At 37.1% G+C, this 24,517-nt stretch overlaps 4 protein-coding genes and 1 non-coding gene across 12 annotated transcripts in view; 2 read left to right on the top strand and 3 right to left on the bottom strand.

Annotated features, from left to right (window-relative positions):
* Positions 1–1,028, bottom strand: part of LOC139982642 (GDNF family receptor alpha-2-like) — a 20,088-nt gene extending 19,060 nt beyond the window's left edge. Inside the window, exon 1 of one of the 2 annotated variants that reach the window (XM_071995643.1) lies at positions 925–1,028. The gene's annotated coding sequence lies outside the window, so the exon portion shown is untranslated. The remainder of the gene's footprint in view (positions 1–924) is intronic. The other variant, XM_071995641.1, reaches the window with a different exon arrangement.
* The window catches only part of LOC139982643 (uncharacterized), an 8,268-nt gene extending 603 nt beyond the window's left edge, over positions 1–7,665 (top strand). Inside the window, exons 1-4 of one of the 6 annotated variants that reach the window (XM_071995647.1) lie at positions 226–318; positions 2,922–3,121; positions 5,728–5,862; positions 6,296–7,665. In XM_071995647.1, coding sequence (XP_071851748.1) covers positions 309–318; positions 2,922–3,121; positions 5,728–5,862; positions 6,296–6,493 — 543 coding nt within the window. In that variant the 5' untranslated portion in view covers positions 226–308 and the 3' untranslated portion in view covers positions 6,494–7,665. Of the gene's footprint in view, positions 1–225; positions 319–981; positions 1,252–2,279; positions 2,508–2,921; positions 3,122–5,727; positions 5,863–6,295 lie in introns of those variants that run through there. The other 5 variants (XM_071995646.1, XM_071995649.1, XM_071995645.1 and 2 more) reach the window with 5 other exon arrangements.
* Positions 7,666–9,020: 1,355 nt separating this feature from the next.
* The window catches only part of LOC139982008 (uncharacterized), a 100,729-nt gene continuing 85,232 nt past the window's right edge, over positions 9,021–24,517 (top strand). The window contains exons 1-7 of one of the 2 annotated variants that reach the window (XR_011797953.1): positions 9,021–9,221; positions 9,469–10,979; positions 11,539–11,747; positions 11,858–11,937; positions 12,133–12,191; positions 13,077–13,124; positions 13,405–14,653. Coding sequence is in view for 1 of the 2 variants with exons in the window: in XM_071994506.1 (XP_071850607.1) it covers positions 9,197–9,221; positions 9,469–10,979; positions 11,539–11,747; positions 11,858–11,937; positions 12,133–12,191; positions 13,077–13,124; positions 13,405–13,434 (1,962 nt within the window). In the remaining variant the exon portion in view is untranslated. Of the gene's footprint in view, positions 9,222–9,468; positions 10,980–11,538; positions 11,748–11,857; positions 11,938–12,132; positions 12,192–13,076; positions 13,125–13,404; positions 15,344–24,517 lie in introns of those variants that run through there. The other variant, XM_071994506.1, reaches the window with a different exon arrangement.
* On the bottom strand, positions 11,317–11,389 carry Trnac-aca (transfer RNA cysteine (anticodon ACA)). The gene has a single exon. It is a non-coding gene; the product is annotated as a tRNA-Cys (tRNA).
* On the bottom strand, positions 20,789–24,510 carry LOC139982015 (lactadherin-like). Its single transcript, XM_071994516.1, has 4 exons — positions 24,333–24,510; positions 23,338–23,533; positions 22,501–22,648; positions 20,789–21,629 (listed from the first exon to the last, which is right to left on the bottom strand). The coding sequence occupies exons 1-4, from the start codon at positions 24,397–24,399 to the stop codon at positions 21,474–21,476; spliced, it is 567 nt and encodes a 188-aa protein (XP_071850617.1). The 5' UTR covers positions 24,400–24,510; the 3' UTR covers positions 20,789–21,473.

Below are 24,517 nucleotides of genomic sequence, written 5' to 3'. Positions count from 1 at the left end.
ATTATCATTATCATTATCATTAATATTATCATTATCATGATCATGATCATGATCATGATCATTATCATTATCATTATCATAATCATAATCATAATCATTATCATTATCATTATCATTATCATTATCATTATCATTATCATTATCATTATTTGGGATTGGATGGCCTTCTAACTGTCAAGAACATTCTGTAAGGGGCTCTCAGTTTTAGCGCTTTTTCACCACTTCCTCCAGATCGAGCAAATGTTTTTTCAGCACCAACCCTGAATATCACTAATATTCTAACTTTTTTACATTAAGTTGTTGCCTTTATGGTGAGAGGTAGGCCCAGAGGAAGCAAAAATAAGTCAAAGGCTACAAATAGGCCTACAGTTAGTGACACGGCTAGTAAAGAGCCTACCACGCTAAGTCAATGTAGCAAAAAAACGTGGTTCTAGCTCTGAATCCGATACTCCACCTAGCTAGAAGGAGGCATTTGAAACATTTAAGATATCATTACGTAACAATTTTGACAAAAGCATTGGAATGTTGGAGAAAAACCTGGACAGGGCCATCAAAGCCTTATCTGAACGAGTGGAGGAGTTAGAGAAAAGAGACGAGGATTATTCAGATCGCTTTTCTGGCTTTTCTAAGGCCTTGGAGAAGGCCAATGCTACCATTGAAGAAAATGCCGAGTGAATAAATAAACTTGAGCGGCATTCTAGATGGAACAATTTCAGAGTCGTTGGAATCAATCGAATTGATAACGAGAATTGTTGAACTATTATAAAAGAAAAGGTTCCTTCCCAGTTTCCGAATGGCCAAGAGATACACGTTGAGAGTTGCCATCGAGATGGACGGGGTGTTGGAGATAAACCGCCACACATTTTAGCGAGATGTCTGTCCTTTCAGGATAAGATTACTATTATGAAGTCGTGGAGAACTCACCTGAAGGAACAAGACTTTTTTCTTGTAGATGACCTAACGAAGTTGGATTTGGTGGAGAAAAAAAGCCCCATCGGCTAAAGTGAAGGAACTGTACTCGAATGGAGTTAAACTACAATTCGTGGCGGGGAAGTGGCGGGATGCTCGTGGGAAACCGTACCCTTTTGATTGAAACAACGTCATGGAATTAACCAGTGAATTTCACAGATTTTTTTGAAGTTCATTAAAATTATTTTCTGTACCATTTCTCTTTGTAATTTCCTGACGAATTACAATATTTTCTTAAGTGTTCCCTTAACTCTATATGGAATGTTCGATTGTTACGTCAAGGTTAGACCTCATTCCTTTTCTATCGAGTGCAAACAAAGCACTCTTTTGTTGGGTTGTCTTGTTGTTTTTGTTGCTGTTTTGTCTTTGAGAGTTTGTCTGTCTGTATTGTTGTAGTGTGTTTTTCTGTTTGTTCTTTTCAGTCTTTAAAATGCATGATATTATCTCGGTGTGTACCTTTAATGCTTGTGGATTAAATGACCCTAAGAACAGACGTGAGGTGTTTACTTGGCTACATAACAAAAAAAAAATTTTTAATTCTAGAAACCCATTGCATTGACGCTTCTACAAGCTTTTGGAATAATGAACGGGGTGGAAAGGCATTTTTTTCTTGTGGATCTGTAAGGGTGCGCTATTCTCTTTAATCCTTCTCATAGCCTCACAATTGTTAAACATTTGTTTGATTGCAATGGCCGAATCATTATTATAGATATTGTTATTAATGATATTGTTTATACTATTGTTAACGTTTATGCCCCTGATAGGGACCATCCACCTTTTTCAGTAATATATAGGTGCTTGGCGTCTAACTTTACTTGAAAAAAAAAACATTATATGGGGCGGTAATTTTAACTTAGTTCTGGGTCTTGATCTCGAAAAGAAGGGGGGGGGGCACAAAAAGAACAAATTTTAGAGCGAGAGAAGTACTCTTTTACTGCAAACAAGGTTATAAGTTAGTTGATGTATTTAGGAAGAGGAACCAAAAGAGGTATCTTTTCACGTGGTTTTCAAATATTATTGATGAACTTAGTTGTAGGTTAGACTTTTTTCTGGTGTCGGCCAACTTGTTACCTTTTGTAATGACTGTTATACTTTATCAACCATTCAGTCCGATCATAATGGGGTAATTTTTAATATTCGTGCTTCAACATTTAAGAGAGGTGGGGGAGTTTGGAAATTAAGCAATTCCCTATTGAAAGATGCAGACTTTGTAGATGGAATTCGAAAGTTGGTTTCTTATGCTTTGGCAGAATGGGATTAAGATGTAGCTAATCCACAATTTTTGGGGGAATATTTAAAATTTCTCATACGTTCCTGGTCCATGAAATACGGTACTCTAAAAAATAAATCTCGTTTTGTTAGGAAAAAGGAACAAACGCTGCAAAAAGTTATTATTTCTTTAGAAACTGAATTCATTTTCAATCCCACGTCGTCCCTTAAACTACAGATTTCAAACGCTAAGCGCTGCCTTGACAACATTTACGAGGCAAACATTGACGGTATTATTATCCGCTCTAGAGCGAGATGGGTTGAAAAAGGTGAGCGGAATACACAGTACTTCCTAAATTTAAAGAAGCGAACAGTTCTAAACGTTGAGCGGACGTTTTACGAAACTTTGTATGCTACTTGTAATAATGCTAGCTTGGATAATTATTTTACTGTGTCGCTTCTTGTTCCGGGTTTGAACGACGATTTAAGAAATAATTGTGAAGGTGCTTTGACTGAAGAGGAGTGTTGGAATGTGCTTAAAAGTATAAACTCTGGTAAGGTATTTGGCAGCCAGTTGAATTTTACAGAATAATTTTGGCCAAAAATTAAGTCTTTTGTTGTTATGTCGTTGAACTCGGGTTATTTGATTAGTAAACTTTCTTCGGCGCAAGGCAGAAGTGTCCATTGTTAAAGGCCAGTAAATACTTTCCTAAACTTCCAAATAATTTTTTTTTCTATTTCAGAACAGTACAAAATGAGCACGATACTATTTCTGAATCGTTCCAAAAACACTAAAAACAACGCTGTTCGTCAACACAGGAAGGCTAGACATGGAAGAAACTTCATACGTCCTCCTCGTGGTAACCAGAGACGCTATCCACGGAGGGCTCCAAATCATGTGGTGGTCTCTAAGCAACCAATGTCAGCTACAGTAATAAATATGGTCAGTGAGAATTTATAACATTTTGAGCTTCTTCGGTTCTAGTTGAACATTGAACAAATATATATATATATATATATATATATATATATATATATATATATATATATATATATATATATATATTTATATATATATATATATATATGTGTGTGTGTGTGTGTGTGTATGTGTGTGTTTGTCTTATTGTTTAATATGCGCTAAATATGAAGAATACCCCAACATCCCTACCTCACCCCACATCCACATCCAGTCTAATAAACTCTTGTTCCGTTTTGGAGATAACGTTTTTTCGCAGCTGTCATTTTGTTACAATGTCATATAATGCCGTCTTCCCAAGCATTTTTCTTCACATTTAGAAGTTAAAATTGATTACCTTTATATTGAACGCTAAGCCATCATTAATTCGTATTTAGACGTTTTATTTTATTTTTTAAATTTATTTATTAAATTTGGTCTTGTAAAACTCTTTAAAACATTGTAATAGAAAAACATGTGGAATTGGAATATTTGATTGTAAATTGTCTGTTACTTATAAAGGAACTGATGTTTCAAGAGTTTATTCCTTAAGTTTAAATTATTAGGATTTTACTGTCACCGTCATATGTTTGGAAAGGTGAGAAATCGTATTTGCAACGTTTTCTTCTTTCAACCAAAATCAAAGCGCCGTAACCTATTTTATAGACCAACGTTCTGCGACATTTAGTTACAAAACGAAATACATTAACAAAATTTGCACAGAAGTGAAATTTGAGGGCGGTAGGCAAGAATTTAGAGTAATCTCTTATTAAGAAGTTCATTTGAACGCCAACAACAAGGCAACAAAACTGCTATGTAGCTTAATTCAAGTTAGGTTCCGCCAAATGCTTGTAAATAACTATGAAATTCCAATGTTTTGTATTCTTTATGTACATTCTGGCTATTCTCAAATAGATGGCGGACTTACATGTTTGCTTGACGTTATTTTGCCTAATTTGCCGTTTGACCGTTTTGATTGCAAATAAATGTATCAGTGTAAGTAATTCAAATTGGCTCTGATACATGATAGTTGTCTGTTCAGAGTTCCCTTTCATTGTCTCCAATTCGAACCTTCTCATCCCCTTCCCCCTTCCTCTACTAGTTTAATCGATTCAAGGAAAAATCGGCGGTTAAGTGATGAGGGTACAAGCAACGACTATATTTCATCAGTCGGTTGAATAAAAGACTGACTTACTTTTTAAGTACTTCTGTGTTCAAAACGAAGTAACTTGTTGTGAGATAATTGGTTAAACTGGACTGCTGACTGCTGACTGCTGGACGCCAGGCTAAGAAGTACCTGAATAGAGATTGTACCAACTAAGGAGTGGATGGCACAACTCAAACTCAGGGATATTAAACCTGCTGAGACTGGTTTCATTCCCGTTCTACGTAATTGGACGACACCTTTCAAACTCAGGGATCGTAAACCTATACCAAAACTGGTTTGATTCCTGTTCTGCGTAATTGGACGACACCTTTCAAACTCAGGGATTTCAAACCTGCTGAGACTGGTTTGATTCCCGTTCTACGTAATTGGACGACACTTTTCAAACTCAGGGATTGTAAACCTGCTGAGACTGGTTTGATTCCCGTTCTACGTAATTGGACGACACCTTTCAAACTCAGGGATTGTAAACCTGCTGAGACTGGTTTGATTCCCGTTCTACGTAATTGGACGACACCTTTCAAACTCAGGGATTGTAAACCTGCTGAGACTGGTTTGATTCCCGTTCTACGTAATTGGACGACACCTTTCAAACTCAGGGATTGTAAACCTGCTGAGACTGGTTTGATTCCCGTTCTACGTAATTGGACGACACCTTTCAAACTCAGGGATCGTAAACCGATACCGAGACTGGTTTGATTCCCGTTCTACGTAATTGGACGACACCTTTCAAACTCAGGGATCGTAAACCTATACCGAGACTGGTTTTATTCCTGTTCTGCGTAATTGGACGACACCTTTCAAACTCAGGGATTTCAAACCTGCTGAGACTGGTTTGATTCCCGTTCTACGTAATTGGACGACACCTTTCAAACTCAGGGATTGTAAACCTGCTGAGACTAGTTGATTCCCGTTCTACGTAATTGGACAACACCTTTCAAACTCAGGGATTGTAAACCTGCTGAGACTAGTTGATTCCCGTTCTACGTAATTGGACGACACCTTTCAAACTCAGGGATCGTAAACCTATACGGACACTGGTTTGATTCCCGTTCTGCGTAATTGGATGACACCTTTCAAACTCAGTGATTTTAAACCTGCTGAGACTGGTTTGATTCCCGTTTTGCGTAATTGGACGAAACCTTTCAAACTCAGGGATCGTAAACCGATACCGAGACTGGTTTTATTCCCGTTCTACGTAATTGAACGACACCTTTCAAACTCAGGGATTGTAAACATGCTCTGCTGAGACTGGTTTGATTCTTGTAGTATAGATTTTTTTAAAGTTTGGATATCATTACCCGGTCAGTTTTCCATTACTCATTTACATACCTGAGTAATTTCGCTGATATAATTGCTCCTTTCGAGCTCTTGTTCAAATTTGTGAGTATTACATGTTTTTCTTTTCCTTTACTATTTATTACAGGAATCTAACGGATTACAAGCAATATCCTTGAACAGGAAAAACGAGAAACCTCCAGCTTCATATTTTTGCCTGTCTGTCGCCTGCTTCTGCATTTGTCCATTATTTGCAGCTTTTGCAATTTTCTTTTCATCACAGGTATGTATATTAATCTACGGTAATGGCCAAGAAAATGACAATGACGACAACGATGACAATGACTATGACGGTGAAGAGAATATAAAAAATGACGAGGACGAGGACACTGACGAGGACGACGTTGGTGACGATTGCGGGGTTGATTTCAATTGCGATGACAAGGACCATCACCAAGATAGCGACAATGGAGATTGTGATGATGATTGTGGTGGTGGTGGTAGTGGTGGTGGTGGTGATGGTGGTGATGGTGATAGTGATGGTGGTGGGGATGGGGATTGTGATGGTGATGGTGATGACGATGACGACGACTATGATGATGATACGTTGTTTGTGTTGATTCAACCATTCATAAATGTTTATAACCATTCCTTCGAAAAACAATCATGTTAAGTGATTATTAATTAACAGTTATATATGTTTTACGTTTCTTCAGGTCAATCCGAATCACAGCAGAGGTAATGCAGTTGGTGCCAAAATGTCTTCCAGGTTTGCCTTACTATTTTGCATTTTGTCCGTACTCACGACGGCAGGGATAGCTGTGTACCTCATCTATATATTTGGTTTATCATCATCAACAACTTCGAGAGATACCCTCGTAGAATGGTGGAATGCAAACTGGAACATTGCTTGATCATTGTGTCATTAAACTATATGTTAGACAGTATCGTTGCACTCTCCGTGACGTAATATATTCTCAGATCTGTTTATTATGACGTGCGATAAATACTAATGGACGACGGTGACAGCTAAAAGAGGGAACCTGCTGGACGGAGTTCTCACTGTCTACGTGCATTGGACAATACTACTACTCTCGTACGGTCAAACCAACTTGCAGCAGAAATAATGTATTACAAAAAAAAAACACCAATATGAACATTAAATATTGAACTCTCATGCCGAACAGGACGAAAATGGTTACTTTCTCTGCTACAGTACAATATTTCAGTAGATAGTTTTATAACATTTCCGATTCGTCATAAGAAAAAATAAGTCCGCAACAATGTCATTAATAAGTAGACATTTCAATACATGTTTTAGATTGACGAATTCATACCCAACTACTTCGAAAATCGATACCAACAACGGCTATTAGAATAAAACTGAAATGAAAATTCTTGACAATAATGGCTGTATGGGTTATTTTATAACTTGTGCAAGGTCGGAGAATGTGTCTGAAGGATTTTGAAGATGATTTGTTTTCGTTATTTACAAAGATCCAATATTATGGCTAACGATCAAGGACAACTGCTGAAATAATCACTACAAGGAACATTTGAATAGCAGTGTACTCAATTAAATGTGTTGAATATGCGACGACATTGCGTAAAAGGGACAATGTACAATGTGTTGAGCAATCAGAGAGCATAGGTTGGAAAGCAGGTGACTTAAGGTAATGACCGTATGTTTTAACTTCATTTATTTTTGACGAGAGGAGGTTTCAAATCTTTTTGGCCGAAAGGGATCAAACTCGTAATCAAAGATGAAGTTTTTAGAGGGTATGTTGAATGGAGCTCATTATTCTGTTATTGCCTGGGCACATGCATTACGCCGCCAATAGGAGGAGAACCAATGGGAGCAGAAGGCCTTTCTATTAATTATGTATGCTAATACTCACTATGTGTAAGAGCCTGCAGTATTAGTGTTCATACCATGCCCGTTGCTCTTTATAGAAAACTCATTTTTTAAGTATGAAATGGAATGTATACGAGGGTCATGGCGTTTACTATAATAATGCATTCCTATTCAACTAGTAGCCTCAACATTAATCTGCATATTGCACTCAAGTAGCTTGTAAACATGAAGAACATGACATATATTACTTTAATATCTTTCTTTCTGTGTTTTCTTTATGTTTGTTTGTCATTGTTTTTCGTTAGTGTGATCTCTGCGTGCGTACCATTAATTGACGAGTGGGAAGAAACATATGGATTTGTGTTTACATTTCAACAGAGATATAAGAATGGGCTAACATTTATATATATATATATATATATATATATATATATATATATATATATATATATATATATATTATCAGTACAACATTACACGTAGACCTAAGTATAGCCCTAATTTATATTCTCAATTTATACCTCAGAATATACAATTCCGCTTCTTGTCATCCTGGAAGAGGACCCTCACACCCCTTATATGTCAGTTGGCTTCAAAGACGTCGGATCCATACCCCTTCTTTTATTTTAAATCCTGGTTCCGCCCATGTGAGCAAAACGCCTACTTTGGTCATTCCTTTGCAATACTTTCTCGATTCTTGACACATTACACAGCACCATCCTACTATTTATCTTTTAACCTATTTAGTAAAAGAAACACGGCCACAAGTAGATTCCTAACGTACTAATTGGTAGATAAATTCAGCAAATGGATTGATTTTACATCATAAAGTAAGGCAGTAACGCGCAGGCTGCAGCTACTTGTAAATAAGCGGCCCGAAAAACCGTCTTGTGACATTTGTTCTTTAAATCAACAAAAATTATAAATAGATCACCACAGCAGTATCTAATATTTACATTTCAGGCAACGCTGTAAGACTTTAGACTTTGAAATTGCAATTCCTAAACCAACTAGAACTGCTTTTGCCTGCAAATACGTAGTATTGTAGTGCAAGTGGCGTGCTTGCAATATTAGGAAGAACTTCTTGGTTGTTCATGGTGGTATTATTTTTATGGGCGGACAACACACTAGGTAATCGGAGTATAGACATATTGCAGGTGCCTAAAAATGAGGGCGCTTGTGAACGCCGTGACACGCTCAGAAGAAATTAGCTCCGCAGGTAGCCTCTGAAACTACAAATGTACACGCAGAGACGATTTGAAACCTTAAGTTTCAACGTCCAGTAATATAGGGATCGTTCACTTGGCCAGTGATGTCAATATTGTAGCGCACACGCGCATTACAAGAATGAAAAATGGTGAATCCAGTTACATGACAACGCCAATTCATTCGAGGTTAACACGAAGGTGATGTGTTGCAGATTGTTTACCATCAGCCTTCAGCTATTATGTTATTAATTTACAGCTTTGATAGTTGATAAGATGAAATCAATCACGATAAATGCAAATATGGACTTTGAAATCAACCTCGATAACGTGTACGTTAGGTACCTGGTATCTATATATAGCACAAGAGCAGTGTGAAGTTAAATACATGTATGATACATGTTAACGTACATGTAGTATAATACACCTAACGTACATGTATAACGACAGAAGACACTCCTAGTAAAATATAGAAGCACCATTATCGTATAGTTCTGAGCACGTTCGGTTCGCTGCGTTGACGACGAGAAGGAATATCTCAGGAATATTGTGACACCATGACGGAACTTACACCGCCTCCCGGTAAGTCTCTAGTTATTTAATATACGTGTCAGATCATAGAGGCGTTACCTCCATGGTTAGATCATGGAGCTATAAACAGATAATAGCTCCATGGTTAGATGAACATTCGTTTCTTGGGTACAGTCGTTTTTGTGTTAATTCTAGTAACTTTTATGATAAAATCAACACCAACGCAATTAAAGTTTTTTTTTTCATAATAAAACTACCATACAACTTAAAAAAATCTCGTTCATTATTTTCTTTGCAGACGTTAAAAAACAGTTCGTTACAGAGTTAAGAGAAGTGTATAGAGAATGGTGCAGTAACATTAAGACGATTCCTTCTTTGACGTGTAATACGTCTTCCGTGGACGCTATCTACACGACAGGAACAATTGAATGTTTAACTAGGAATGCTGAGAATATTGATGAATGGGAGTCGTTGGAAACGTACAAACAAATAAGGTCAGATCATCGAGTAAAATCTAATCGACGTATCATAGAGAGTGGACCTGGGTATGGTAAGTCATTGTTGACCCTTCAACTGGCTCATGAATGGTCCACAGATACACCAGAATCATGCTTGAAAGACGTAGAAATATTAATAGTTCTACAACTCAGAGAAATAAGCGGTCTGACATCGATATACAAGTGTATCAGACAGTGTAATTTAAAGACACAGTCAATTATCAACGTCGAAGATATTCAAAATATTCTACAACAGTCTTCGTATGTACTGTTTGTTTTGGACAGTGTCGATGAGTACCGTAATTTCGACGTAACAGTTCATGATGATATTTTGGCTATTATACAAAATGAGATGTTTCCACATTTTGAAGTAATTCTCACAACGCGTACTCCGTGTATTGAGCAGATGATACATAAAGATACTAAGAGACTTAGACTAACTGGATTCAACAATCTATGCCAGGATGAGTACCTTCGTAAAATAGTAACAAAAGATGATGATTCCGCAGCAACGAGAATCAAAGAATCTCTCCAGGAAAACCCGACTCTTGGAGACCTCTGTCGGGTTCCAATATTCTTTGCTGTGTATGCGCATATTGCGTATAAAAATGATACCTTAAAGCTATATACTACCATGACTGGCTATTTCCGTCAAATGATCGCATGTTTCCACAACCACTTCATCAGCAAGATGGACGACCAAACACTCCAGACAGTTCTCAATTACGATGATGCTCCTCCTCGTGAACTAAAAAAGTTCGCGTATGACTGTCTCCTCGATTCTCATGAGCCATCATGGAGTAGGGACAGACTATGTCAAATTCTAGGTGATGACGTTTTACAACGTTACTTAAGAATTGGAATCTTTTGTGAAGTACAAACAACTTGTGAGTCTACGGAACGCGATGAACCAAGAAAAGTCATCTTCAATCATGGTTTGTTCTGCGAGTGGTATGCCGCTCTTTACATGGTGGATGTTTTAACTGCGTATGACAATGGCCCAGAACATTCGGATGAAGAGTCCTTACTTGAAATCATCGATGATTTGTATCCATATGACTTCCAAAACTTGTATCGTTTCGTCTGTGGAATAAAACCAGATGTCGCTAAGTACATAATACAATACATCCGGGATATTGATGGTGTCGATCAATTGGCAATACTTTGTATGCTGGAGCAAAGCGGAGACAATCACAACGTTTACGACACTTTGAAAGAATGCTGTTCTGAGACGATAAACATCCACCAAGAAGACACCATGCTGTGGCAGAAATCTGTCCTCCAAATACTTTCAATAGCATCAATACATAAGGTATAAAATATATATATATATACTTCAATTTATCTAAATAATTTGATCAGCTATAGTTCTGAGTCTGTTGCTAGCCAGTGATCTAAACATCTGAAACAAAACATTTTGTGTCCAAATTTCGTCATGGCAACCGTTCAAAAAAACCTGACCGTCCCAAAAGTAAATAGTTGCCTGATGATCACCGCAGTGAAAAAAATGTTTGTGAAACCCTGAGTTGCAACGCAATAGAATATCGTGTTTAGACTTGTTTTTATACATGTATAAATATATATATATATATATATATATAAATGTAAACGTAATGAGAAGGACAATCCAGAACAGTGAAAAAACTTCCAGCCTCCACCGGGATTCGAACCCGGGCCTCCCGCTTTGTACGCGGACACCCTAACCAACTAGGCCATGGACGCTGATTGTATGTCCAGAGGTTCGAAACCGGTAAGGAGGGTCGTAATTTCACTGTTTTCACTATATATTCATAACGTAGATTCATAACATATATTCATAACATATCTTCAACTTGAATATTTTAATGCATTACAGTCTTCTTTATTTGCAGGTCACAGTATCTAATATAATGCTACATGACGTAATTCAAAAGGTAGATGTTTCTGGAAGCCTAATCACCATGAAATCTGGTCTAAGTATACCGATTCATGATACCTTGAAACATCTTTGGGTCAGGATGGCGGGATCAGAACTCAATGACCAAGAGATGCTCAACATATTCCACTATGCAAGTAATTGCGAAAATTTATGCTATATCTCGTAAGTATACATTTGTTATTGTACGTATAACTGAAATCTGACGGTTGCATTATGATCATATCTTAAATTATGAAGTCATATTTTGAATTAATTACTTCATTGTCTTTCAGGTTCGCTGACTGCATTGTACCTCGTCGATTCCAAGAGTATGATCCTGTTTTATCCAAGCTTTGTGAAAAAGCGGTAGAAGGTTAGAGAGTCAAAAACTTTGTTTGTTTAAAATGGCGTATATAATTATTTACCTCCAACAAAATTCATGACTTTTTTGTATGTACAAGCTGAATGCATTCTTGATTTACAAAAGCAACACTAAGAAAGATCGTTAAACGTTAAAATTGTCTACTAATATATACTTAAAGAGTGTCATTTTCTCTTCTTTCTGAAGTGTTTTGGTATCCTACGCTGATCTGTTATCGTCTGAATCTACGGTCTGGTTATTGGGAGGTAAGGCTATGACATCTGTGTGGTTACTAGTGATGTGATCATGATTCTCGTTTTAATTTAAGTATTACACAACAACACGAGGAACATGATATACATCGTATCAATCGTAACATAAAATGATGCCTGTAGCTTGTGTTCTCACGTTACCTCTTAGTATTCCCAGATGCACTAATCTGAATAACCCCGCTGTTACCTTTTTGTCCACCATACATCACACTTCACTTCGGTTTTCTACCATACATCACACAACACTGCGGTATTCTACCATACACCACACTACACTTCGGTATTCTACCATACATCACACTACACTTCGGTATTCTACCATACATCACACTAAACATCGGTTTTCTACCATACATCACACAACACTTCGGTATTCTACCATATCTCACACAACACTGCGGTATTCTACCATATCTCACACAACACTGCGGTATTCTACCATACATCACACTAAACATCGGTTTTCTACCATACATCACACAACACTTCGGTATTCTACCATATCTCACACAACACTGCGGTATTCTACCATATCTCACACAACACTGCGGTATTCTGCCATACATCACAATACACTTCGGTATTACATGGAGTAACAGTTTGATCGTTTCATTGTACAGTTGGATCTCGAGGTGAAAAGGACGTATCGTACAGTCCTTTCACTTCTGGCAGTGCACGTGGAGTGTTAGCATTTGAACACTATGCACCCGTCGTATTATGCTTCATTTCGTCGGACAGGTCGTTTTTTGTCATGTTCATGCTAGTCGTATCGATTCTATCGTAATTCCTGTTAATATCACATAGTTTATATAGAATGACGTCAATTGAAATGTATCGAATCTGCTGTTTTCAGCCCCATGTTTATGATTCATTCCACAGCATCCATCAAATAACACTGTAGTATCACCGGAGACCATGGAAAAGATGGTAAGAAAAGACTGTTACAAAAACAAATAAATAAATTGACAAAAGTCACTCAAACGAAATGACAATTGCGGTTATTCCTAATATTAATTAAAGTTTATAGTTTATTTCTCAGCAAATTTAACCCCTACCTAAGCTAGATTTCGAAAAACATTAATAGTACTTTTGGTACGACTGATTTGTTGGGCACTTGGTAACCTGAACAATGTAAAGGGTATTTATTGTTGGACATAACATAATAGGGTCTATACAACATTCAGTTGCTTCTTCCTTTTTTTCACAGGTAAAGATTTGCAAAGGGATGAATCCATAAGAAGTTTGGGTAAAAGTTAACACCTTTGAGTAAATAGCACGTAAATGCCTTGGCTTCTATAAGCACGATTACCCTTTCAAAAAAGAAGTAGTTATCTATAATCTGTTGACATCATTTTGCTGTTATTTTACATATCTGATAAATTTGATGCACCAACAATGGTAGACTAAGTGCTATTTACCTTTAACTTGGTTGATAAAGTCGACCTAATGTAATCAGTTCTAAACAGAAGTTTCAACATGAAGACCAATAGTAAGATTAACAATTTTGATGACATGAACTTGGAAAGAGTGAGCACCTTGTACCGTATATTACACGAGGTCAACTTATAAAAACGTCCATACTTAGCGCTTGAAAATTGATTTAATTCGGTCTCTAAGATGAATCTCACAGTGAAACTTTTCGATATGTTAGTGCTTGTGCCTTGTTGATAGTTGTCTTACTTTTCAAGAAATATCGTTTTGTATTATATTGTATTTACCTTAATATCAAAGTTTTCATTTTAATTAGTCTGTCATCTTTACATGCTTTCAGTAAAAAAAATGTTCTATTTCAATGTATCGTAATCTAGTTCATTTATAATTTAGTTTGTAAGTATTAGTTATATAGCATATAGATTCCAAAGTCGTATTTTGTTGCAAATGACATTTAAAATGTTCATTGGTGGTTGTAAGAATGTTTGTAACTTATGCAATGTGGTCTACAAGTTGTTAGAAAGCAAAACTACTTTCAGAAAGTTGTAAGCACTAACTGATTAGTTGATTTTAGTATTTGCATACCTTCAACATATTTTTAATAATATCTTCCCCTTTAGTGCTTTCGTTTCCTTCTACACTCTGAATACACTTAAGGAAACAAAATATTATTTAAATATAAGAGTGAGACTGGTTACATTTAAAGTTATATTGGTAAAAGTTCTGTGATTCATGAATTGTTTGCTTAGAATCTTAAAAAATGTATTATTCAATAGAATCCTTACTACCAGAGAAACACTCGGATACTATAGTAAAGTACAGTTTTGTTATACTATCAGACTAACGAGTACCTAATGTTATGACCTATGTTGACAAGATTGTGAAGCTTTTTGATTGTGACAAGTATTTAAGAATGTGTAAAAGTAAGTTGGCCTGACGTTATATTGCGAATTATTAAGATGATTACATATGTAATTATAACATTTGCTTCCTTTAGCCAGGAGTCTAATATCTGAAACTTACAGGTTTCGCCTATTTAAGTAGCTTTATCATCAACATACTGTATGATTCCCGATTAATATATTTACAAAATATCCAGTACATTCATACTTACCACAGCTGTAGGCTATCAAGATTAAAATCATATCAGTTTTTTATTGTAAAACAATTTTTATAGATATTAAGCAACGTAATAATACCTGCAAGTTACACAATTGTTTGTGCTTGATATATTCTTTGGCATTAACAAATACAATTAACATTTAATCCTAACTAAAAAGGCCAGCGGAAGGCAATATACAACCATTCTTCAACTCGATGGTTGAGTGAATGAATCCATTCAAACTTATAAACCACCACGAGAGAAACCCTGCTGTTAAAAGGAAATGCTCGTGGATAAAATTATTCTCTTTTAATACTAAAATATTATTTCCCAGTAAAAGAAACCGAATGGCGAAACCGACTGAGAGACATAATTAACAAAGAAGAATTCGATGGATGCTGTCATTACACTATCCAAAATTGGATTATCTTCGCCCACTCTCGCATATGTTGAATGTCTTTGACAATAAGCAACGGGTTTTTTCATCACGTACATAAAGTGCTCCCTCTAATATATGGCCTATACTGAAAGATAGGAAGTTAGATTCGTCCTGCAGTTCGCCAAGAAATCCGGTTGAAGAAAGGTTGACTGGCCTATAAACAGTGGCGTCACCAGACTTTTCAGTCTGGGGGGGGCACAGGGGGCACCAGCATTTGATGGGGGGGGGGCACTTAGGTGGATACGGATCGTCCTCCTGGGGGAGGGGTCTAAGGGGAAGGGGATGCCCCCCTCCCTATTTGAAAATTTTCGCATACGGAGGATGAGCTAGATGCAAAATGGTGCCACATTTGATGCTAAATTCGATCTGAAGATATCTCCAGAAATTGCTATTTTTGAGGTAATGATTTTAACAACGAGCAGAATTTTGCAGAGGATATGAACCACATGCTGTCGATATTATGCCTAACCCTATCAATAGAACCTACATTTGTTGAATTAATGTGTGCATGACCCCCGACTCATGTCTTGTCCTTCTCGTTTTCTCCCATTATCTATTAAGATGTAACAGGTTCCAGCATCGTTATTGGCTCCTATCAGGGATCTCACCATGTAATCCAAAGTTTGATCACACATCGAGTATGGCTCAGTATGCAGGTGTGAACATTCGCCATTTGTTCCTACAAGCATCTGACCTCAAATGACCTCTGCACCCCCCTACACAGCAGGGTTAATATATGGGTCCACAAAAAATACGGGATTCTCAAATTTGTTTCGAAATCAAGGTTAGGGTTCAGAGCAACGATATTACTCATTGGTCCAGAAAAAAATAAAGCGCGTTCTTTCATATTCTGATGTCAGAATCATGAGAAAGGTCCAGAAATAGTGTTCTCTGGAGAGTAGGGGTGGCCTACTAATATTCAGGAATTTGATTGGACTGCACCTAGTTTATTTCTGAATATTCGTCCTACTTCCTAGGAAATAAAAACACGGCTGCAGCACAGCCAGAACAGGGAAATTCATTGTTTTGAACGATGAGTCATGTAGCTCGCGAAGCGGACGTGTATAGCCGCTGGTAAGGCGTGAGCACTGACACATTCACTGTAAATATCGACATATCGTTGTGATGGCGCGGGTTACGACTTCGATACCCGACGGTCAAGGATAAACTTTTTCATTTTCTCGCAGCTCATTTGAAGAAAATACGAATTACTGTGCTTCTTTGTCCTTATGAAAAAACCAACTCAGATGATGGGAGTTGAATATAACAAAATATGTATATATTTTTTTACCAACCCAAATCTCAAATGGGGGGCACTCGGGGGGGGGGGGGCACTAGGTTTTCCAGGGGGCACGTGCCCCCTGCACCCCCCCCCCTTGGCGACGCCACTGCCTATAAACAACACAATAAGGAACGCATTGGATCTCGTTTTCTTTAATCTCGTTTATAACTTAGCTATTGAGATACTTGTGTATAAAAGTATGATATTTGGTTAAACGGAAATGTTCATGTGTTCAAAAATCAGTCTAGTCTAGTTGTATTTTGCACTACTTACAATATTTGAGAAATAACTCATTCAACATTACAGGACAATCTAATGGAGTGGCTGGACTACTTAGCCTAGCATACAGACCAACACTCAGTTCCTCAGATTTCAAAATATAGGAAAATATAGCTCCCTTAACCATGTTGCAACTTAACGGTCAATAAGGTCCATATTAACGTGGTATTGTAAAATATATATATATATATATATATGTTGTTTTGATCAGTGCGGAGTTCATAAGTAACGGCATTGGATTTCAAATATGATATTATGCAGTTCGTTATCAATTGTTCATGAATACTTTTGCGATGTTTGCGATGAGATATGCAGCTCAGTTGTTTACCATTAAAGAAGTGAAGCGCCAAAGTCATCATGCCCAGTAATCGTGGACTTAATATTTGTATAATGCCGTACAACGATTTATAATTATGTTACGCCATATTGTCATCATTTAATCTTAACAAAAACCTGGTCAACGGATTCTCTGCATTCAAAGCGAAATAGGACATTTAGTCGGCAACAACTGACGTTGCAAAACAATTACTCTGTGGCTTGAAACGTCATGATCACATAAAGACATACAACGATAAATGACATAATCAGCCAGACAACGTAATAGCTAAATCGATTTAACGAGTCACAATTGCTGACTATGTTATAGAGAGACCACCGTTTGGGACCAAAGCTCATAATCCTTACATGCACTTGGGTTGTGCCGAAATAACGACTAATACATATACACTAATTACTAATGAGAAATAAGTGATGTCAAAGACCGATTAAATTTCACAATTCAATGAGCATGCCAAACAATGACGTATTTTTCCTGAAATCATGATTCCGCAGAGAACATGTCAATGAATGGTCTGTTTCCTAAACGTCTTATTCTGCAAGGAGTATGCCACAATAAGACATGCGGTTGCATAGGTCCCTCTGTACCAGCGGTACTGTTCCACGACTCTTTTCTCTGACACCCTATATACTCATCTCTGGTACATTAACTATAATATTCATGTCCTGTACCACATGTGACCGTGTTACGAACACAAAGTAGTAATTACAGATGCACGGTTGTGGAATTTGAACAGTAGATGATTTGTATCAACCATTGAATGTGAGTTATTTAATACGCGATTCTAAAATGAAGTCGTATCTAGTAGCTTCATGCTATAAGTAGGCCTATTGATATACCCGAACATGGCCTTGCTTCGTTCTCGGCATGACGAATTGGCGAAAGTTAAAGAAAGATTTGAACTGGAAGCAAGCGGTACGGTACCTCCTTTATTTCACCTAGTAGGCATTCTCATCGTCATAGCCTCCTTGTCCAGTCGCGCAGTTCTTTTTCTTACACAGTAGTTACTGTACCAGCTATGCGTATCGGCTGCCTGTGATGATTTGATTAGTTCGCGTAATTAGTCTCATAATTAAATATCTTCAGATTGAATTTTCTGGTTTTCATCTGCAAAGCCTAAGTCTTACCTGTCTACTCTATATTGGGCAGGTTCAAGCGTACTTCAGTTTGACGCGAATACGACTTTTCTGATCATATATTGAGTTTATTTTGCGTTGATTCACACTTAACAACACATACGGAAACGTTAGCCGTAATAAACTAGGTAGTACTACAATACTACAAAACCTAATATAAGGTCTATAGCAACATGTAGTATGAGTACTACCAGGTCTGTAGTATGAGTACGATCAGGCCTAACAGAAAGTAAATAGCTACATATAGTATTAATACTAATAGGTTAGGCTACCTTGCATAATATTAGGTCTATAGCTGCATATAGTATTAATACTACTGGGCTAGGCTACCAGGCCTAATATTATGTACATAGCTACATATAGTATTAGTACTACCATGCCTAATATTAGGTTTATATTTACATGTAGTATTATTACTGATAGACTAGGCTTCCAGACCTAAAATTAGGTCAACAGCGACATATCGTATCAGTACTGATAGGCTAAGCTACCATGCCTAATATTAGGTCTACAGCTACATATTGTATTAGAACTGATGGGCTACGCCATCAGCTGTAATATTAGGTCTATAGCTGCATATAGTATTAGCACTGTTGGGCTAAGCTACCAGACGTCATATCAGGGTTAAAGCTACATACTGTATAAGTACTAATAGGCTAGGCTACTAGCCGTAATTCGGTCTATAATAGGCTAGGCTACCAGCCGTAATAGTAGGTCCATAGCTACATGTATTATTAGCAATGATAGGATAGGCTACCAGCAGTTTTATTAGGTATACAGCTACATCATGTATTAGTAGTGATAAGCTAGGCTACCAGCCGTACTGATTATTAGGTATATTGCTACATGTTGTATTGGTACCGATAGGCTAGGCTACCAGGCCTAATATTAGATTTATAGCTACATACGGTATTCGTATTGATTGGATAGGATACCAGCCCTAACATTAGGTATGTAGCTACATATAATATTAGTACTAATAGTCTTGGCCAACAGGCCTCATTATCGGTCCATAACTACGTATAGTATTAGCGATGATACGATAGGCTACCCAGTCATCATATTTGGTCTATAGCTACATAGTGTACATTACTGATAGGCTAGGCTACCAGCCGTACTGAATATAAGGTAAACAGCTACATGTAGTTTAAGTAGTGATAGGCTAGGCTACTAGACCTAATATTGGATTTATAGCTACAAACAGTGTTAGTAATGATTGGCTAGGTAACCAGCCCTAATATTAGGTATATAGCAACATAATGTATTAGTACTACCAGGACTTATATTAGGTCAATAGCTACATATAGTATTGTTACTGATAGGTTAGGCTATCAGGCCTTATATTAGGTCTATAGCTACATACTGTATAAGTACTGATAGGCTAGGCTACCAGCAGCAATAATAGGTATATAGCTACATATTGTATATTACCAATAGGCTAGGCCATCAACCGTAATATTAAGTTTATAGCTGCAAATAGTATTAATACTGATTGCCTAGGCTACCAGGCATCATATTAGGTATATTGCTCTATACTGTATGGGTACTGGTAGGCAAGGCTACCAACATTAATATTAGGTTTATAGCAATATATATAGTATTTGTACTGATAGGCTAGGCTACAAGCCGTAATATAGGGTAGCTAAATGTTGTATTAGTACTGATAGGCTAGGCTACCAGCAGTAATAATAGTATATAGTTACATATGGTATTAGTACTGGTAGGCAAGGCTACCAGGCCTAGTAATATTCAATCTATAGTTACATTTATTATTAGTACTGATAGGCTAGGCTACCAACATTAATATTAGGTTTATAGCAATATATATAGTATTTGTACTGATAGGCTAGGCTACAAGCCGTAATAAAGGGTAGCTAAATGTTGTATTAGTACTGATAGGCTAGGCTACCAGCAGTAATAATAGTATATAGTTACATATGGTATTAGTACTGATAGGCGAGGCTACCAGGCATAGTAATAGGTCTATAGCAACATATAGTACTTGGAATGACAGGACAGGCTACCAGCCGTTATATTAGGTATATAGCTACATATTGCATTAGTTCAAATAGGCTAGTAGTATATATATATATTAGTATTACTGCTACTGGCTAGGCTAACAGCCGTAATATTAATTTTATAGCTACATATAGTTTTGTACTGATAGGCTAGCCTACCAGGCCTAATATCATGTCTTTAGCTTCATATAGTACTTGTACTGATAGATTATGCAATGTAAGCACAGTCTAAGATATATCAATCAAAGGAAGCGGAATCATCGCCTTGACCAACTGCTACCATTCGATACTATTTTTTTTTTAAACAGTAGGTGTTACTTACCTTGTCTTGCAGTAACATGCTTTATTTTGCCAGCGCCACTGTTTAAGCACATAGCAACCCCATTCGGTCCACAAACGCTCTGTGCGGTCGTATATTAAAATGCTGATTTATTTGCGATAAAGCGTACACTGTAGATACAGTTTGCACGTACGTACGAAAGCACAAAAAGTTCAAAATGTGTTTATTGTAGCGCAGTATTGTCTTCTTCATAACATAGTACCAGTAAAGCATAACCATACACAAACTGCAAATTCCCGCAGTGTATTCTTTCTAGTTAAAAAAGAGATAAACCGTATGATAATTAGTTTGAATAGCAAATGCGTTTCATTTGATTGCTTTTACTACATATCTATAACGAGAAACATATTCCTCTGCAAATAAGGTTAATATTATCAATAATTTGTGTTTCAAACAAACCGACGGAAAGATGTGCATACCAACTGATGCAACATTTAATGTTGATCTTTTTTGGTCATCTTGAATAGTATTATTCACTAAGCGATTTGTGCAATCAGTCTCGTGCAGACCATTGTTGCTAGCAATTATCCTCACATTGTATACTATCGCCAGTTTACCTTAAACAAATGCCAACGTTAACGTTAATTATGGCAGTAACACGTTCATAAAGTTATATCATTAGACTTAAAAATATGTCAAAACCAAACTTCGTTTATACGATCTCTCGGATATTTATTAGCGGTATATTTTGTGAACTTCATGCAATCTAGCTACAGTAACCCTTTCACCATCACAATTGTTAACATCTCAAACAGAAACTTAAGGTAAACTGTTTGTGTCTTGTGTACATCAGTTTAAGTAACATACTTTAGCTACATTTTTCGTAAACGTTAAATTAAAGGACAATCATTCTTAAATATCTCAAAGTATGGGAGACGGTTATTTCACGAACAAGGGAATTTTGTTTCACAACTAGCCAAAGATGCCTGCTTCACATCCAAGAAGGTCAAACCTTAGGGTAATATGACCAAAGTAGGTAATAGGATTCAGTCGAACGTAGCGAGCGACAATGGGTCGGTCTAAGTAACGACGAGCTACGGTATGTCGATCGAATGTTCCCTCGATAGTCTGTGAAAGAGAAATACATCACGGAATGACGTGCGATATTTGAAATACTATTTTGTAGCTCAAGACGAGTGATTGGCAGCATTATTTGCCTTGGTATGAAGTCACAAGTTGAAGTAACGATAGAGTATAGGATATCCATTACACTTCCTACTAATTTTACATGATTCAAATGTAGGACTCGTTCATTTGGCGAGACGATTCGATGCCATTTTTTACAGACCTAATATGACTAACAGGATGCGAAATATTAGTTCTTCTTCAGTTCCAGAGTCATAACAGAATCTTGAACGGACGAAGAATGCCCAAATGAAAGCTTGCTTTAACCAAATACACTACTGTTGGAATATCTTGTCGTTTAATGTATCTTAAATATAGATAGCTATATGTATGAAGTTTTTATATTAAAATCAAATAAAGCTGTTAGCAAACTGCTTATTCACTAGAGAGCCTGTGTAATAGATTGTGTAAAAGTAAGTTGGCCTGACGTTTCGATCCTAGCAGGATCTTCTTCAGAGGCTAAATGACAAGTAACAGTAACAGAGGAGACAAAGACACCCACAGAATACAGACAGGTTAATGAGCATGGTGAACACAATGAGATAGATGAAAGGGGATTATAAGTAGACAAGGGATGGAGATAAGAAAGCAACAGGGGAAGAGGAGATGTAGGAGATAAACAGTGGAGGGACAAAGCTAAGATTAAAGGCACAAGGTAGGGAATAAACTGGAGAGGGACAAAGACAAAAAGGTGTGGAGAAAAAAAGAGGGAAGGGAGCTGTGAGAAGATGAGTGAAGTGGGGGGGGGGGGGGGAGAAGGAGTAGGGAACACATGATAAGAACGTAAGAAATACAGGTATCTGCTATTGCTTACCGGTGTACTATAGAAAATCTCCCCGTCATTGGAAAATAGAATTCGGAATGACGTAACCCACTGGTTGCAATGACAAAAACCACGCCCTTGCAGGAGGACACCTGTCACTTGGCGAGGGGAGCCAAAATCTACTTGAATCCATTGCTCACTGCGAAACAGATGAGAACCGACCATAACACATACTTTCTTACGGTACATTTTTTTTTTTACGGGAAGAATTAGGCGACAACATTTTAGAATTATTTAGCTATAGCAACAACAAAAAAATCATAATAATAGTAATAATATTGAAACATTTTTGTCATAGTATAGATTTTGATTTTCATATAATTAAATTTAACCTAAGATAGATTCTTGAGTAAGAACTCCATGGTGATATTTACAAATTTACATTAACATTAAGATAGATTATTCATTAGTGCATGTCGATTTTGATGTATTTACATTTATCCTAAGAAAATAAGAATGATTTATTGCGAGTCCATAATGATTTATTTTTACATACTACAGTTTTGGCTTGAAAACATAATGTGTTTGCTATGCCACAGTTTCGATCTTAACATTTGTACAGACGAGTCCATATCTTCGATATTTTAATGATATCACAATTGTTCTGATCAATTAATTCAACTGAACACTTGAACCTCAACGATGCGTATTTTAATTCATCCTTATATCCTATAAAAAAATCAGATTTTAGCGTGTTGTCTAAACGACAATGGAAAATCATTACCTTTTTACGATATGTTTAATATGGTAGCAGTTATGGAAATATAATTTACTGTATGTTCATTATGCAGTATTAACATAATTATGTTGTAAATTTCATTTTCTTACGCGTTGTTAGTGGCGGCTGCCCAACCAGAAATTCCCCCTTGATCGTCTTCAAAAAGAGCGGCTCTGCGTGGTCCGTGATTATTGGCGTATGAGGTTGAGGCGGTGATGACTACATCTGAATCACGGTTAACGTTCAGACCGAACCGTTCGCAACATGACCCTTCCGGAGCCGGTTTCCCACAATATTCATTACAATCTGTAAAAATGATATTATCCGATAGTAATTAACGAATTTCCTTTGTTCGTTTCATTGCTTTATTAGCCATGATTTCACTTTTCTCATCACTATAGTTCATTGACTGACCATTCATAAACTTATCAAACAAATTGCATGAAGTAATCGTGTGAGACGTTAATTTCCAATTCACCGAATGGTCAGACAGTTGGTATAATTTCCGATGTAATACTTTTCGAGTCATTAACTTGATCAAGTAGAAACTTAACTAGGCCTATATATTTATATATCAAAGTGATTGATTAAAGAATTTCTGGACGAAAACAACTGATATAGTGGCGTAGGAAGGTACTTTTGAGTGGGGGGCTGAAGACTGATGGCCGGCCTGGGGGAGGGCTCTAAGGGGAGGGGTTTCCCCTCCCCTTTGGAATTTTTTTGCATTTCCAGGTGGCCTCAGATGCAATTTGGTGCAATATAGCACACTTCAACTCCCATTCCATTTTGTAAAGAATTTTGCATTTTCACCTGGCCTTAAATGCAATTTGGTGCTCCAAATGAGATTTTTTTCTCATTTGGAAATGAAAAAGGGGTTTTCTGACTTGCGGAGCGGGGGGGCGGAATGATACTTCCGCCCCCCATGTTTTTCACTGGGGGCTAGCGCCCCCCCAGCCCCCCCCCCGTTCCTACGCCCTTGAACTGATACGTTTGGATTCCCTTTCAGACTAATTGATGGTCGCAATTAGTTTCAAGCCAAATTGTGCCGATATTTTTTTATTAAACTGTAAGCATTTTTTTCTAAAGAACAGAACTGGATACTTACCTCCTGCAAAAACTGTTGAAAGCACAACAGAAAGCAGACCAATACGCAGAGTAGAAAGGTAAAGCATTGTCTTTGGTCGGTATGTTGGTTGGTCGATGAAACACTTTACTTGAGTCTCAGTTCAACTTAAACTAATACTCACATTTTAAAAACACCGCTATTATAAACATACCAGTAGAGGTTAA

The sequence above is a fragment of the Apostichopus japonicus genome, chromosome 16 (genome assembly GCF_037975245.1).
Source record: "Apostichopus japonicus isolate 1M-3 chromosome 16, ASM3797524v1, whole genome shotgun sequence".
Taxonomy (NCBI): Eukaryota; Metazoa; Echinodermata; class Holothuroidea; order Aspidochirotida; family Stichopodidae; genus Apostichopus; species Apostichopus japonicus.
This window is presented reverse-complemented; position numbering and strand designations above follow the sequence as displayed.